Source organism: Crinia signifera, chromosome 1 (genome assembly GCF_055691185.1).
Source record: "Crinia signifera chromosome 1, ASM5569118v1, whole genome shotgun sequence".
In the NCBI taxonomy this organism is placed as follows: Eukaryota; Metazoa; Chordata; class Amphibia; order Anura; family Myobatrachidae; genus Crinia; species Crinia signifera.
In genome coordinates this window covers 324,665,376-324,683,705 of record NC_139217.1, presented here as the reverse complement: position 1 = coordinate 324,683,705, position 18,330 = coordinate 324,665,376, and the positions used below count along the sequence as shown (strand labels likewise).

The 18,330-nt window shown below is 42.6% G+C and overlaps 1 protein-coding gene across 2 annotated transcripts; it reads left to right on the top strand.

The window, feature by feature from the left end:
• Positions 1-589: 589 nt before the first annotated feature.
• Positions 590-17,147, top strand: PCK2 (phosphoenolpyruvate carboxykinase 2, mitochondrial). 2 transcript variants are annotated; one of them, XM_083188213.1, is made up of 10 exons: positions 590-833; positions 8,176-8,430; positions 8,674-8,858; positions 9,461-9,664; positions 9,784-9,971; positions 10,083-10,245; positions 11,227-11,445; positions 11,526-11,663; positions 13,553-13,648; positions 16,353-17,147. In XM_083188213.1, exons 1-10 carry the CDS (start codon positions 805-807, stop codon positions 16,805-16,807), a joined length of 1,932 nt encoding a protein of 643 aa, XP_083044339.1. In that variant the 5' UTR covers positions 590-804; the 3' UTR covers positions 16,808-17,147. The 2 variants fall into 2 exon arrangements, with proteins under 2 accessions (XP_083044339.1, XP_083044331.1); XM_083188205.1 differs by lacking the exon at positions 590-833 and adding an exon at positions 3,841-7,312.
• Positions 17,148-18,330: the final 1,183 nt, after the last annotated feature.

Genomic DNA, 18,330 nt, shown 5'->3' with positions numbered 1-18,330 from the left:
AAACCCAGGAATTTATCCCTGAACCTATGTGCTCTCATTTTGTTTACAACAAAAAATTTAATAGCCCAAAGCGAAACATCAGGCAAATTTTTTGGGGGATAACATCCCATTTGTTTGTTTATTTTTGTGCAAAAAGTTATTGGGGATAATTAATTGGTATCAAATTGCAGTTAATATTGATATTTATTACTATTATTATAATAATAGGTTATAGGTTAAGCCAAGCACTTGGTATCTTCCCATGGTTGCAAATATATAGTGCAGGGAGACACATATGCTTTGGGTGTTGTATTGCAGTAGTTTCATCTGGCAGAATAGTGTACGTGAAAGAATGTGAACATGTGGAAGGATAAAGTGATACCTAAGAGCAGGGGATTGTTACATCAGCTGGGTGGAGGGGGAGGAGAGCCCAAGGGGGCAGGTTTGGTGGGTGGCAACTCTGCAACTTCCCTAAATCAGTGGCGGCGGTGGGGGCGGGTCAGGGCACGAGGGCTTGCCGCCCAGCAGCCAATGGTCAGACAGTACGGTGCCGGCTAGGCTAGAAAACTGTGGCCTGGGAGGAGGGTACAGGCCGTCACTGTGACACGGGGTGTGTGCCCGGAGACCAATACAGGATGTAACACACGTACTGAGACAAACAAGACCTTTAGCCTAATTCCACCGCCCCAAGCCGCTCTCCCTGACCTGCCCCTCTGGTGCTGTCCCTCCCTGAACTCCCTGTATCCTTGTCCCTCCCCCTTCTCCTCATCCCGCAGGATCACTCTCACCCGCTGCTGACTCTCCTCCTCTGCTGCTGCCGCTAACATGCCGTCCTTCTCCGTGCGAGCAGTGGGGTAAGTGTGTGTGTACAGTCTGTGTGTATCTTGACCAGGTCAGATAGCAGCATACACAGAGGTGTGTGCAACATGTGCACCCATAAGCTGATCACCACTTTTTGTAGCTCTATGAGAAAGATCCAGTTTGTATTTTCGGACATGCATATGATTAGTCGAGGTTCATAAGCTGCTTAAAGTATATAGCAATTTAGTAGTAGCAGAGTCCACTTATTGCACACAATACGGACAGTCTGAGTCTGAATATTCAGTGGCACTGCTACTTTTATATAGGAGCTGTTTACCTGGCAGCACAGCATCAGGACAGGCACATGCAGTGCTACTTTTGTATAGTAGATGGTAAACTGGCAGCATGTTACCAGGACAGGCAGAGATAGATTTGGGTTTATGTATGAGATTGTGACCTCCTTGATATTATATTTATTAACAGTTTCCTTTATAGCGCATACATATTCTGCAGCGCTGTACAGAGAATATTTGAACATTCACATTAGTCCCTGCTCAAGTGGAGCTTACAATCAATATTCCCTACCACATAGATATTCTAGGGTTAATTTTGTTGGAAGCCAATTGACCTACCAGTATATATTTTTGGATTGTGGGAGGAAACCGGAGTAGTCGGAGGAAACCCACGCAAACACGGGGAGAATATACAAACTCCGCACAGTTACAGCCATGGTGGGAATCGAACCCATGACCTCAGTGCTGTGAGGAAGTAATGCTAACCATTACACCATCCGTACTGCAAATAATATAATAATAATAATTGATATATAATACCCGGACAAATTAGACACTGCTGTTTTATATACCATAGAGTGACCACACAGCAGCATATAATCAGTATAGGCTCAGACCGTACCAAACTTCTATACCATAGAGTGGCCATCCAGTGGCATATAAACAGGAGGGGCTCCAGCCTCCAGGTAGTATTTAGGTTTATACTGTATATAACCTAGTGGACATCCAGCAGCATATAACCATGATGAAAACACACTGATTCTTTTTAGGGCGTGTGCATGTATTATCTTCTACTCACTTGTTGTAGCTCCATATTATATGGGCCCATTTATCAATTGCATATACAATGCGACCTGGGCGCAATATTAGAGCCCAGGAATGCATTGCCATATGCAATCACTTCACTTGGATTTATTAATAAGCGCAGATAGGGACAAGAGCTTGTCCCTGCAATGTGCTCTGGGAGCTGCCGGGGTCTGCACTTGCACAGAGCCAATTCCAGGGAGGGTTTCAGGGGAACCCCCTCTGACTATTGAGTTTACAGTGAGTAGCCCTTAGGTTACAATGGGCTACTGCCATCTTCAGACAGTTCAATAGCAGGAATGCATTGCATTCTGGATATTAGTAAATCAGGCTGCATCACACTCCCCATAGAAACCTATAAAAAGGAATCGCAGCAGGTATCGGTTCCTGCTGCGGTCCTTCCTACATACATTTCGGGATACATTATATTTACAGGAAACAGCCACAAATCTAATGCCAGATGTATTAAGCCTGGCAAAGAGATAAAAATGGTGATAAAGTGGAAGGAGATAACACAGCAGCCAATCAGCTGTTTGAAATATGACAGTTGGGAGTTGATTGGCTGGTACGTTATCTCTTTCCAAGTTATCTCCAGTTAATCTCTTCCCCAGGCTTAATACATCTGCCCTATTTTTTTTTTTATAAATGGGCCCCTAAAGTGGTCACAAGAAACCTTATTTGAAATGCCTGTAGAGATAGGGATCAATTGCGTCTTATAGCCAATACAGGGAAATGGTGCTGATGCAATGTGGTGATGGAATGTATATAGCTCTGATCTCTTTTGTCCAAGTATAATACAGCTACATAATTGGATATGGTACAATCAGGGATATTGCTGCTATTTCAGTAAGAGTTGACTGGTATTAGTACCCCTTTAATACTGCTTAGCCGGTTCCCACCAGGTACACGGCTACAATCCGTGAACATTCACATCAGTCCCTCAACTCCGGTTAAGGCCCTGGTGGGAATCGAATTACCTCAGCGCTGTCCGGCAGTAATGCTAACCATTACACCATCCATGCAAATTAGATCATTTCCAAGCGCCGGCTGTTGTGTTGCTGTGAACAGGCCCTTGTTTGCATTGACCCAGTTTACCTGTTTACCCTGCGCCGCAAACCGGATTGAATCCATGTTAAACTCTGTTCGCTACCTTAATTGAAATTGTGACTGCCCTAGTGTCCCCTTATTTTCAAATTTATATGAAGTTTTGTAAAAGCAACCCTTAAAATAAACTGTCCCCTATTTTGCAAACGGAGTAACCATTGTTACTCCAGTTATCTGAAGCAGTCAGCCTGATGGGATGCTTTTTTATTAGTGCTCTTACTTATTGCTTCCATGTGTATAATAATCTAGAAGTAAACCCATAAACAATGATGAATAATAGCCTGTTGATTCACCACTGTCCATTCATCATCGGGGTCTGAACAACTCACATAAACAAACTCTTCACAGCAAACCAGGGTCCAATTACAGAACTAATCGGCCATGTAATAAGCACATTGCCACACCAAATGCTGTTTATTTGCCCAGGTTCCAGCTCTGAAGCTAGACATGTTTCCAACTAGGGAAATGATGTCACAGTACATTTTTAAGGCCTGCTAATAAACAGTGGTAATAATCTGTTGTGACTGCACATGATCTGGTCAGGTTTAAATTTGATTAGACTATGTTTAGGAGCACGGCCCTAATTCCTCCTGTCTTGGCCATTCCCATGTTGTCAAGATGTGTGTCCTGGTATTTGCTTTGTTTGTAAATGTCCTAAATGATACACTGTTTTACTTTTTTTTTTTTACATCACAATTTTGTATCCTGTTATATTTTAGATAAAGGCTAATCGTGCTTTGATTAATATATTATTGCGCATGATGAAGAGTTATTATTATCTTTATATATTATTGCACATGACTCAGAGTTATTATTGTCTTGTATTTATGCTGTGCCAACAGAATTTGCAGCTCTACATAGTCATGAAGAACAAATGGAACATATCCTTAGCAATGGTACAAATACAAACAGTGTCTTATTCATTTACATTGCAGGACCTGTCCGAACAGTATTCTACTTCCTTTTTATAAGCTTTTTCCAATTTGAATGAATCCATTCAATTTTAGCATTTCACTTATACATGTTTCACCCTGATATGTATCACAGTAGTCTGTTTCCAAAGCTTTACTTTTACAGTACATACAGGCCATTTTATACCCCTTTCACACCAGAAGTAAATTCCCGGGTTAAAGATTTTCATCCCGGGAATTTTCTGAAAAACCCAGATTTTTCTGTGGTGTGAAAGGGTCAATACGGGTCTTAAATCCCGGCACTCTGACCCTGCTCTTGACCAGGGGATCTGTGCATGCGCAGTGGAGTCTGAACACTGCTGCAAAAGCCCCCAGAAATATGTCCATCGCACCATTTTTCCAGAGGTTTGAGTCAGACTCTACTGCTCCCGTCAGAGGGGAGGTTGCCCGACCGGATGAGGCTGCACACAGGCCTCCTCTTCGCTTAAGACTCCCCTGATATGTCCATTACCTACAGTGCATGGAATGTGCCTGTAGACTAACACCTCACTGTAGCCAAGTATTACAATTTGTCCTGTCAGATTATGCTGCGCCATAGACACCTAGAATCCAATGGCAGAAAGTAACCTTCATGTCCTCAAGACACCATAACCATTCAGGTTTTCAAAATATCCAGGCTTTTTTAAGCATAGGTGGTAACTTTGGGCCTAATTCATTTTTGTATACAGTAGCTGATATTCACACAACAGAGCTATTCTCAACTGACTGCGCATGTGCTGCTATCACAATGCACATGTGTCAAGGTTCCCTATTTGAACTCAAGTGATTGAGAGGAATTGTCCGTTTGGAGGTGTTAACAGGAAGTGGTTGAAAAAACGCATGCATGTCATGGCTGGTGGTTTTGCTGCATATATCTCACATGAGATGCAAGCTTATACATGCAAAAATAAGGTGCCAGCATCGCTACTACTGTGTCCAGCCTGTGTGGCCATAGATCAACCCATAGACCCATTGGGCCTTATTCTAGCTCACTCTTTCTGACAATATCCTTCTTAGATGATCGAAACCATGTGCACTGCAGGTGGGGCAGATGTTACTTGTGCAGAGAGAATTAAATTTGGGTGGGGTTTTACTTCAAAGTGAGATCTATATTGCAGTGTAAAAATAAAGCAGTCAGTATTTACCCTGCACAGAAACAAAATAACTCACCCAAATCTAATACTCTCTGCACATGGTTTTGTCCATCTAAGAAGGATTTTGTCAGAGTGAACTAGAATAAGGCCCATTGTACCTTGTTTTTGCATATAGTTTGTGAATGTGTATGCAATTGTGAATAGGCATGTGGTGGCTCCAGTGGGAGTGTATTTTAATTTCTGGGTGGTACCTGTAAATGTAGCTATTTTGTAGCCTACTAAATCACAAATACATTTACATGCAATAATGAATTAGGCTTTATTATTGCCTCAGTCATTTTAATCTAACCATCCATGCTGCCCTCAACAGGACAAGGCCTTCCCAGCATGCCGGCTTCTGCCCCATAATGCTATTGCAAGAATGTTGCTGTTGCACCACCACAATACAAGAACTTCACTATACAGTGAAGTGCTCACGTTATAACTGTAGCCCCCTGGCTGCACAGCCTACCTGTAAAGCCAGGCACAGGACCACCATATTTTGGGTCACACTCACAACAGCTGCCTTTGTCACACAGCCTTCAGGCCACCCCACCCCCAAAATAGTCTGGGAATGCCTCTGCCACCAAACACTGGGTCGCCGTCCCCGCAATGCCGAGTTGACGCCTAAGAGCCGGCATCCATCATCATTTGCAATGCGACCACAGTATAAGAGGTTGCACATGCTCAGATTGCCGTAAATCACCTGATAGCGATTTTCATTCATTTGCGCATGGAGCTGAATGAGTGCCAATTTTTGGGAAATACACATATAGTCTGTTTAATGCTACTGAAGTAACAAAAAAAACACAGAATGGATCTAATATTTACCCTTTTGCCAAATGATCATCTAAAAGATTATGGGGACTGGCTGAGATACTGCCTGATTTATATGTAAAGTAGCCAGGCCCAGGCCTTACCTCATAGATATTAAGACCGTTCTTCTGGTGAATAATAAATAATAGGGTAAGCCATCACTGGATTTACAGTATGGTTTTAGGATGGTTGCCCAGGTGCCACCGCATTTTAGAGCCTGTGGCCCCTCACAAAGCTTCATCACCATAGTTGGGGTCACTGTGGTATAATGTGAACTGGGGCGCTACGGTGTGTTGGAAGATATTTGTGGTAATGGGAGTATTTAGTAAGTAAGTTTTATTTATATAGCGCACTTTCTCCAACAGGACTCAAGGCGCTTTACAGACAGTAAAAATAATGCACATACTGTAATACAAATGGTTATCAGTACGAGCAACAATGGCAGTACAGATATACATCACACATTTATTTATTTATTTACAGTTTCTTACATAGCGCAGCAGATTCCGTTGCGCTTTATAATATTAGACCGTGATAAGACAAACTGGGTAACAGACAGACTTGGAGGTAGGAGGGCCCTGCTGCAAGCTTACAATCTATAGGGATATAGGGGGGAATATATACAGATATGCACTAGATGCATTCTAATGGGGGACACGGACATGGGGAACATATATTTACTGAGCTGTACAGCACCCAGGCAGCCATTCAGCGGCGCCACTTGGTGATTGCACAGATATAGGACACTATGGGGGTGACACAGGGTACATATTTGGCTAGCTGCACAGAGCCTAGGCAGCCAGTAGAACAGTACAGGGTACAAAGAACAAGACATAACTAGACATAACAGCAACAGAAGAACAAAAACAGAGCACAATTAACGGTACAATTCTTAGTACACAATACAGCTGAGATATAGGGAGGTGAGTGAGAAGAAATGCAGGTATAGATGGTAGGTGATTTACTTATTATACATTTTATTACCATCGTCACATCAATATTTTGATCATTCTCTTGCAAGGGACCCCACCAATTAGTTGCACTGGGTCCCTTAAATACCTTAATTTGGCCCTGGGGTATGTTGTAAATTCTAAATACATGTTTATCCAGAGACTCTGCATATTGTCTCCTGGTCAGACCTTTGTACTTAGTGCTGTTTATGGAGTGTTGAGGTTATAGATCACAGGGGTGGGGGAGTAATTGAGTTTAGAAAAACAACATGAACTGGAAAAATGTATAGAATTGAAACAGGTTGCAACTTTTAAAAAACAGGCTCTCTAAACCATTTTGAAAAAATATATCTTGCAGTGTACCTGTGTGTGTGTGTGTGTGTCTCTCTCTCTTTCTAGGCGCAATAGAAAATGGAATATGCTGCGCTTCACTGGCTCCGCTACATAGATAGATTCCATCAGAAAGCAAAATCTTTTAAAAGGTATCAAGCACAGAGAAGGCTTTTTATTTTCCAATTTGATTTTTACCATCTTTTAATTGCGCATTAAATAGAATGTCATTAAAATGCGTTAGTGGGGGGGGATATATATTAATATGTCCCCTGAATTTCTGAGCTGCTTCTATCCTAGCACAGTGAGCATACATTGGTGGCACCAGATGATTGAACAGATTTCACTAGCCATTGTAACATGATCCCTTGATAGTTTTCATTTATTAGGTCTGCACATTTTTATTTTATGCATTATTTAATGTATATTATTTTAAGCTTTGTACAGTTTGTCAGTGTTTTCATGATCGTGTTTGTAATGCTGTACGCATAGTCCACACAGCAGCCCTCATTCAGATCCCAAAGGATCTGCAGCACATACCACATAGTTCCCATGTTCGTTATTTTACAAAGGCGCCTGGCCCGTACTGAGCATGTGCAGTACAGGTTTCTGAAGTGAGGCACAGGACGGCATCAGATCGTCAATGATTGATAGTTTGATGCCGTTTCAGGGCAGTGGCCACTGTTCCTTAAAATGTGTCGCCAGCATCGCGGAGAGGGAGGTCTGTCAGATGTCGAAGATTTCCTGGTCTCTAGGTAGTAAATGTGGTAGTCGACTTGCATGCAGCTGGTCTATGCCGCAAGAGATGTTGCGATACTTTTTTTGCCCCGATTTTCCATGTAATCCAAGAGCATGCAGTATTCCAATTCCAATTCACTTTGATACAGTAAGCTGATATGCCCTTTATAATTTCACATGAAAAACGTGACTAATAGGTTTGTTGAGGTTTGTATTCCTTCCAGCATTTTTGCGTCCATTTGGTGGTGACCTTGCTATTGTTTTGCTTCTTCTACAGGCCGTGCTCCCGAGCAGTTAGAGGATGGGTGGCGTCACAGCAAGTGAGTTGCCGCAAGGCACACGCAGTGCGTGTCCTCAGTGGGCAGATGGAACGTCTCCCTCCTGCTGTCAGAGAATTTGTGATAAGTGGAGCTGAACTGTGCGATCCCCAAAACATCCACATATGTGACGGCACTCCTGCGGAAAATGACACTATCCTAACCGTGTTGCAGCAAGAGGGAATGCTAAAGAAACTGCACAAGCACCCCAACTGGTCAGTGTGCCCATAAAACACCCCCTTGTGTGGCCCTTCTCCGTATCCTCCCTTCCTTTGTTGATCAGCATGTGTACCACAGTTTCTTCATTAAGTGAAACTCCTTTGCTGTTTCTTTTTACTCTCCTCAACCCATATTTCTTCTTGCTACATCTGACCTGTGATTTATACTGAAAGATCCCTCTCTTTGACCAATGACACACACCCACACTTTGTAATTATTATTTTTTTGTTATCTATCAGCTGGCTGGCTAGAACTGACCCAAAAGATGTAGCTCGAGTAGAGAGTAAGACGGTTATAGTGACTGGAAACCAGAGGGAGACTATTCCAATTCCTGCGGATGGAGTAAAGGGACAGCTGGGGAACTGGATGTCCCCACATGAGTTTGAGAGAGCAAAGAATGATCGTTTCCCTGGATGTATGAAAGGTCTGTATCATGTGAACTCCTACAATTACTCCCATTGTTCTACTTGGTAACACCCATACTCTTTGCTTAGTTCCCCTGGTTACCACATATAATGCCTTCTCTCTCAGCAGCATCCTCTACCTTGTATGTGTGTCTTTCCTATATCTATGTTAATTGTACTGGATTACTGATGGAAATATAGTGCGGAATTTACTAAGATGGGAGTTCTATCTAACATGGGATGTTGCTATGGGCAACCAATCAGATACTATTATCTTCTAGAAGGTGCTGAATAAATAAAAAGTAGATTCTGATTGGTTGTCCATAGCATCATACCATGTGACATAGAACTCCCATCTTAGTAAATTTCCCCCATAGAATTTGACGGCAGATAACCATTTTGGCTCATCTAGTCTGACCCTTTTTGTAACCATAATATTACCTCAAGCCTTATTTGATCCTTATTTCTGTGTCAGGATGTCCTTATGCCTATCCCAAGCATGTTTGAATAGTTCTACTGTCTTAGCCTTTACCACCTCTGATGGGAGGCTATTCCACTTATCCACTACCCTTCCTGTGAAGTAAAAATTGATTCTTTCATACATGTCCATCTCTCTTTTCAGGCCGTACTATGTATGTATTGCCATTCAGCATGGGCCCAGTTGGTTCTCCTCTTTCTAAATATGGGGTGCAGCTCACAGACTCCCCTTATGTAGTGGCCAGCATGCGTATCATGACTCGGATGGGTTCTCCTGTCATAGAAGCACTGAGAGACAATGACTTTGTACGATGTCTGCACTCTGTGGGGCAGCCACTACCCCTGAAAGGTAAGACCATAAACACACACCTTTTTTAGCATCTCATTTTGCGCATCTAAAAAAAAATATATATATATAATTTTATTTTTTATATATAATGTGTTGTCTCTTTTTGTTTTCTTGAGCAGCACCCCTGGTAAACTCATGGCCCTGCAACCCTGAAAAGACACTCATTGCCCATGTTCCAGATAACCGAGAGATTGTGTCCTTTGGTAGTGGATATGGAGGAAATTCTCTTTTGGGAAAAAAATGCTTCGCTCTGCGTATTGCCTCCCGAATCGCCAAGGATGAGGGCTGGTTGGCTGAGCATATGCTGGTGAGAGAGGAGCTATTGGCCCCCTGTACACTCTCTCTCTTCTATTTCCTCGGCTGACTTTTCCCTGCCTTTTGTACATCCTCCTGTTTTGGGGTTTCTTTCCCATATTAGATTTTGGGTATCACAAATCCCGCTGGACGAAAGCGATACATTGCTGCGGCCTTTCCAAGTGCTTGTGGAAAAACAAATCTTGCAATGATGCAGCCAACGCTGCCTGGCTGGAAAGTTCAGTGTGTGGGAGATGACATTGCCTGGATGAAGTTTGATAGTAAAGGTGAGTAGAGCATGAGGTGACAGGAGCTGGAGTGGCAGTGAAGACGATGGGGCTCATTTACTAACACTGTATTTATGTGCAAAACTTACATTAAACCATACTTGCCTACTTTTGGAATCTAGTTTCAGGGAGATTATTGTTGGTAATAGAGTTTTGCACAGCATCCCATTGAGGGGGGTGTGTCATGCTCCAGCCAGAGGGTGTGTCTATTTCCATATATGGAGAGATTATGAAGAGAGATTGTGAATGTGGCACCTAGAAGCATGGGTGTGTACTGCTGTTATTTCAGGCAGTCTCCTGCAGAATGCAGGAGGGTAGACAGCTATGCATTAAACCATTGTAATCAACTAGACATTCCTTGTATAAGTTACACTAGAACAGTGGTAGGCATTAATCCTACAGAAGGGCTGCACAAAACCGCCCAAAAGCAAGTAAAAGTAATACATTTAATTAAAGCATGTCACACCTATCAGGAAGTATATTTCTACAGGTAATTTAATGTAAGATACACATTTTACAAACTAGAATAAACCAATCTCACCATAAAACAGAAAGGAGCTGGGAACTCATCTAAATGCTTAGAGGTCTACTAAGCACCCACCTATGCCTATCACTCAGCTAAAAGCTGATTATTTTAAATAAAGAGATAAATGTCCTGATGTTGGTTACTGGGGGAGTCGGGACTTTAAAATCATATAGCTAAATATAAAATAAAAACTGGTGAGCCAGGGCTGTTGCCCAGCGTATAGACAACCCAGCTATGGAGCTCAAGGGCACAGGTTCGAGTCCATCCGCAAAAAAAAACTGGTGCATTTGTAAATCAAGTGATCTTTTGACTAGGTGCAAGTACAATTAGAGGGGCTAGCCTAAACAATAGCAAGATAATAGTAGTAATGCAAGGCTGCTTTCAGACCTGTGCAGTCCAGCTCACCTCTGCATGAACAAAAATCTTACATTCATATCTTTTTTTCTATGTAATAGGACGTCTCCGTGCTATTAACCCAGAAAATGGCTTTTTTGGAGTTGCTCCTGGGACCTCTATAAAGACAAACCCCAATGCCCTTCGAACAGTGGAAAAGAACACTGTCTTCACCAACGTAGGCGAGACAAGTGATGGTGGGGTATATTGGGAGGGACTGGATCAAGAACTACCACCTGGGGTCACAGTAACGTCATGGCTAGGAAAACCCTGGAACAAAGGTCAGATAAATTGTTCTTCTCCTTTGACAGCATTGTGTGCTCTATGTTCCACTTTCTTATATAACCATATATTTCTACAGGTGATAAAGATCCCTGTGCACACCCAAATTCTCGCTTCTGTGCCCCTGCCGCACAGTGCCCCATTATGGATGAGGCTTGGGAGTCCCCAGAAGGTGTGCCCATAGATGCAATTATCTTTGGTGGAAGAAGGCCTGAGGGTAAGTGATATCTTTGTGCATGCTTCATATGACATACTAGCTTCAACCTACTGTATGGCTTCACCCACATGTTTTTTTATTATTTAATGCTGTTGGCAATGTTACTGTAGACCAGGGGTAGCCAACTCCAGTCCTCGAGAGCTACCAACAGTTAATGTTTTCCAGGTCTCCTCACAGAATCACAAGTGAAGTAATTAGCTCCACCTGTGGATCTTTGAAAACGTGTCAGTGAGTAAATACTACACCTGTGCAGCTGCGAGGTGAGCTGGAAAACATGAACTGTTGGTAGCTCTCGAGGACTGGAGTTGGCTACCCCTGCTGTAGAGTATGTATGTTTACAAAGGATGCGGTCGACAATAAAAAAGTGGACAATCAATAGGTCAACCATTATTGGTCAACAGGCCATAGGTCGATATGGTCAAAAGTTTGACATGAGTTTAAAAAATAAATAAATTCCCAAACAGTTTGTTTTTCATACTTTACTATCAAAGTGGATATATATCCCCCCTGCAGTGCGCATGGTTTTTCCATTTGCAAACAAAATGCCCTGCAAACAGGTCTGAATTAGTCCCACAGTGCAGAATTGCAAATCAAAGACAGAACCTTGAAGATTCTATCACAGGAACTTTGCACCAATGTGAGATTGCATGTTCTGCCACAGCATTCATTTAACTAAAATATTTGCCTTAACCTTTAGTCATGTAATAATAAAAAAATCATATTTATATAGCACTTTCTCTTAATAGGACTCAAAGTGCTTTACAATTGTTTTTACAGCTCAAAATACAAAACAAGCTTAACAGTAGATATCAGTGACATGCATGAGTACATGGGTACGTCTTTAGTCTATTTGTAAAGGATTCTACAGTGGGGGCTTCACGCACTGTGCGAGGAAGAGAGTTCCATAGAGTTGGAGCAACAAAGTTGAAATCTCGACCCCCAGATGAATATATATCACTTGCTCAAACCTCACCATTTATATTTCATGCTTGAGTTCAGGTGGTTAAATAACATTAACTGAGGTAGCAATTAAGACACCTGTCCTCAAGCACGAAATCTAGACTGTAAATGTGGTGTTTAAGAAACTTTGAATAATATATATTAAAAGAGGATATGGGTTATTTGTACTCACGCAAGACACTACTAATGCTTTTCTATTACAAGCTGCACTTTTGAGGACCTGGAATGTTTGTTTCACATAATGCAATACATGTTACACTAACACCATCCTCCTATATGCTCTGTATACATATCTGCCTCTGTTTCCATGTGGTATGCTAACATGAGTGGGTTTGATTTTGGTGTGTGTGTATACCGATGTATCTGCAGTTGAGAGAATATCGATACACTGCACCTGGGTTGCAATTGCACTGCGTATGTGCCAAAGTTGCTTTGCAATCGTGCCCACAGTGAGGATATAATCACAGATTGATTGATAGCCAATGACCGTCTGTGGGAGGTAATGGGAAACAATGGTAATAACGTTAGACGTTTTCCTGCCATGCCTCGGATGTCCGCTGCAATCATGTACAGATATACATGGCATTTGTGTTGCTACTGTCACGGCCATAAACCTACTAAAGCAGTCAAAATACCTCTTTGTTGCGTATTTGTGCATGTGATTTCCATTGAGTTTGTAATCGTTTTGGTGTGCGTCTATTTCCATATTTGGGCAGCAGCTTCACTTGCTAACATGTTCAGTTCTGTAGCCTACAAAAGTGCAATTGCAATAACGTACAACTCTGAATTAGGTTCATAGGTATAATTTACAAAAAAAAAATGTAAAAATATGGTTTAAGAGAATTTCGACAAACTACTTTCCAACTAATAATGTGTACTTTAGTCCAATGTCATTGTGTAAAGTAATATTCAATTCATCTGTTTTTAAGGCGTGCCTCTGGTTTATGAGAGCTTTAACTGGAATCATGGAGTATTTGTCGGTGCTGCTATGAGGTCTGAATCCACAGCAGCTGCAGAGCATAAGGGTGAGTCTAGAACTCTGATATTAGATTGTAATCTTTAGACACTCATTGATTCCTCTTGTCTCTGAAATCCATTCTTCCTAACCATGACATCCTGTTGTGTTTTATTTTTTTGCAACCGTTATACCATAATTGTCTACATTTATGGGTGGGGGGATGGGGAGATCCTGCTACTCTTTTGTGGGTGCAATGCACTTGACATAATCAAATCAGCAAAACAAGAACACAATGAGTTACTGTTCTAGACAATGTAGGACAAGTACAATATATAAAAACTGCTTCAGCAAATGGCACTGAAAGAAGTATCTGGGTAGCATAAAACCAAGGTATATGATGCAGTTGAAGGGAGTATGGAGTAGAAGATAGTATAAATAAGAGAAGTTAGAGCACATGAGGGAAGAGGGCCCTGCTTGTGAGTTTACAATCTAAAGGGTAGGGGCAGACAGACAGGGGGACACAGATGGCATAGACAGCAAGCATGGAACAGATGGTTAGGATGAAAGTTGGCTGGGTTTGGGGAAGAAGTGTCTCGTGAACCCTTTTGAAGTTTTGTAGCGAGTCTGATGGGGAGAGGTAGAAAATTCCAGAGAAAGGGAGCAGCACATGCAAAATGGGAGGAGTAGTCAGTAGAGGCGGTATGCATTAGCAGAGCAAACAGAATGGAGGGCAGTGTAAGGCCCCCCATACATTAGCCCGACTTGTCCTAGGGACAAGTCGGACCCGATTTTCCCGGCAGCTCCCCGGGAGGTTTCCATCATGATAAGGCACTTGATGTGCCAAGTTGTGCATATGATAAATCGCCATGCGATTTATCATATAAAACTCCCGGGGAGCTGCAGGGGGAGAGCGGGGTGAGGGACACTGGGTAGCAACAGGGGGGGAGCCAGGCATTGTAGCTGTCAAATAGGGGGGGGGGGGGGCGGCGGCGGCGCTGGAGAGCCGGGCTGGGGACACAGGCAGCAGCGGGCGGGGGTGGACGCCGGTGAACGGAGCTGGCCGGGCGCAGCATGACCGGGGACGGGGAGAACGCTGCAAGTAAAAAAAAAAAACATTACAAATGAATTGGAAGCCAGTGATTGGCTGAGAGCTCTCTCAGCCAATTGCTGATTGGCTGAGAGAGCTCTCTCAGCCAATCACTGGCTTCCAATTCATTTGTAATGGGTTTTTTTTTTTCTTGCAGCGTTTTCCCCGTCCCCGGTCATGCTGCGCCCGGCCAGCTCCGTTCACCGGCGTCCACCCCCGCCCGCTGCTGCCTGTGTCCCCAGCCCGGCTCTCCAGCATCGCCCTCCCCAGCGTCTGTCACCGCTGACGCTGCCCGCTCTCCCCTGCCTGGCTCTGGCGTCCCCCGCCCGGAGGCTGCACATAAGATTTATGTGCAGCCGGTCCGACTGCCCGACTCCGATCCGATGCGCACGGGACCGCGCATCGGATCGGGGGGGCTGTCAAACCATGCGATTTGGGCCAATTTCATGGCCCGATTCATCCGAATTGGGTGAAATCGTGCCCAAATCGTATAGTGTATGGGGGCCTTAAAGGGAGATATGGTCAGATATGTAAATGGTAGAGGAGAGCTTTGTCAGTGAGTTTGAAAAGCTTAAATTGAATTATAAAGGAGATTGGGGTGGTGGCTGTAGTATGGTTGGTGAGTAAGATGAGCCAGGAAACTCATTGAGGATAGATTTAAGTGGGGAGAGGTGGTTGTTAGATTTGCCAGATAGGAGGATATTATAGTAGTCCAGTCTGGAAATGCCTAGAGAGTGGAAAAGGGTCTTCGTAGAATCCTGTGTGAGATAGCTGCTTATCCTGGAAATATTTTTGAGATAAAAATGGCAGGTTTGTGAGCGGTGCTGAATGTGTAGTTTGAAGGAGAGGCAAGGTTTACTGAAGACAGGGCACGTGGAAGCTAGAGGAAATAGTTGTGAGGTTATGCGGGATGGTGGGAATATGATCAGTTCAGTCTTAGACATGTTGGGGTAAATTTACTAAGATGGGAGTTTTTATTGGATATTGCTGGGATATCCAAGACATGTCAGCAGAGAGACAGTTAGAGATACAAGTGAAAAAAGGTCAGGGGATGAAAGGTAGATTTCGGTGTCATCCGCATAGAGATTACAAGTCAAAAGAGCTATTGAGCTTATCCAAAGTGTGTGTGTGTGTGTGTGTGTGTGTGTGTGGTCAGAGAAGTAAGAGGATAGCCAGGAGTGGCAAGTATCAAGACCAATGGAGTGAAGGATTTGCAGAAGGAGAGGGTGGTCCACAAGCAGCAGAGAGGTTGAGAATAGGCAGAGAATAGTGGTCCTTGGTTTTAGAACCAAGAATGTAATTTCAGACTTCATTGGAGTAGGTAGGATGGATGCCAGACTGGAATGGGTCAAGCAGTAAGTAAGTGAGTGAGAGGAAATAAAGACCTCAAGAAGTTTGGTAGTTGGATATAGTGTTTGGATCTAGGGTAGGTAATAATAGGGGAGACGAGATCATGCCTGATGGCAGAGAGGATAGGGTTTGTTGAGCAGGAGAGATTGAGGATGCGGGCAAGAAGGGAATAGGCAGAAGGAAAAAGGTAATTTGGGAGGCAGGAGGGCATAGGAAAGTATGCAAGTATGAGTTATACCCTTTCCATCTTGTGCTACTTTATCAAAATTTGCAATCTCCACATCAGTTTTAGTACTGCCTATTTTCATAATTATTCACCTATGTATCCTTTTAGGTAAAGTGATCATGCATGATCCATTTGCAATGCGACCTTTCTTTGGCTACAATTTTGGCCACTACCTCTCTCATTGGCTGAGCTTGCAGAACAGGGATGGACTTCAACTTCCTAAAATTTTCCATGTCAACTGGTTCCGAAAAGATGAGAAGGGACAGTTCTTGTGGCCAGGCTTTGGGGAGAATTCCCGTGTGCTAGACTGGATCTTCCGTAGGGTAGAAGGAGAAGAGTGTGCTCGGCATACTGCTGTTGGCTATCTCCCTGCTGCGGGGGCATTGAATCTGAATGGGCTGGGTGGAGTTGACACAGATCAACTGTTTTCACTCCCCAAAGGATTTTGGGAAAAGGAGGTGCAAGAGATAGGGAAATACCTAACAGAGCAAGTGACTGATGACTTGCCCTCAAAAATCATGGAGGAGCTTCAGGGCCTAGAGGGCAGAGTAAGCAAAATCTGAAGATGTATGGGATAAATGAGAGGCCAAAAAAAGGTTAGGGAAACTCCTCTACATAGATGGAGCACAGTTGCCTAATGTCACATTGTTTCCATAACTTCCTGCATCATGACACAATTGTAGACATCACAAGCTCCTATCTTACGTCTAATGAACTATAAACTTTGGGAAAAGACCATGAATGGCATAACTTTCATGCAGTGAGCCAAAGGCTTAAGAATATACAGGGAGAAAAAGGGCAGCATAAATGCACTATTACATCCAAAGAATTATCTGCCTCCTGCTGTAGGAGGAGATCTCAGGAATTATGAGTTTTTTTTATGCAAATAAACATTTTTTTCAATTTGGTGTTTTTAATTTATTCCAATTCGTCATCTTTTAAGTTTTTGACCACTTGCCACAAGGCTGTTGATAGGTTATTTAAATAATGCTTGTATATTTATAAAAGCCAGTTAATCAAAAAGGAAAGTATGACTGCAGACAAGCAGAACTACACATGAACACTTCCACTCAGTGAACTTTTAGCTCTCTGTAAATTAGCTAAATTATTTGATTAATGAGAGAGATGTGCAAATGGACTCTTCCTTGAAGGTAAATGTACTGTTCAGTGTTAATACGACATACCTCTGCACAGTGGTGTAAGTTCGTCCCTGTTGCCTGGAGGCAAGATAAATATTGGTACACACACACACACACACACATTATATAAATGTATGTATGTTTGTTATGATATTATGTTTAAAATAAAGATAGTGTGACGTCTATGTTACTGCTAGAAGGAGGTGCTAGTTAGCCACAGACGTGATATTGATTGCTTATAAATTTATATTTGTTTATGCTAAAAGAACGTTGGCACTCAAAGGGTTAAAGCCGATGGAACTAACAGATTTGTCTGACTTTTTTTTTTTTTTCAATTGAGCAATTTTTATTGATTGTTTCAGAGTAACAATACGCCCAAACATCAATAAATAATTGGTATACATCAAATTAGTGATATAGTACAGCATGAGTAATTAACAGTATCAAAAGCATAGTATTGAGCACATTTGCTGACAGAGTTATGAAAATACCCGGAGGCGCCATTCGGGTAGGTGGTAAGTATAAAAAAGCAGGAGTGCATATAGTTACCATCTTATATGTATAATGTACTGTACAGAATCACTCATCACCAATAACTATCAAAATGTTCATATACCATGTATAGTATAGTATCAAAATAGAATACTGGTAATGACGTGTCAAACGTAAAACTAAACCCAAAACAAACCTACCTCAAAACCCCACACCCTGTATAACCTACCCCCAACTTAGGCATACCTGGTGCCCCTGAAACAACCATCCCTACAGCATTAACTACCCTAATTACCCTCACCTGCCCATTAAACTTTAGGAGGCACTAAATGAGTGGTCCTCAGCCACAACTAACCCAAAACCGCCCTAGCAACAGGAAATTAACATCTCTGTTTTAACTAACCTTACCAAAAAAAAATGTAATTTACCCCTCCATACCCAGGCACTCTGGGACA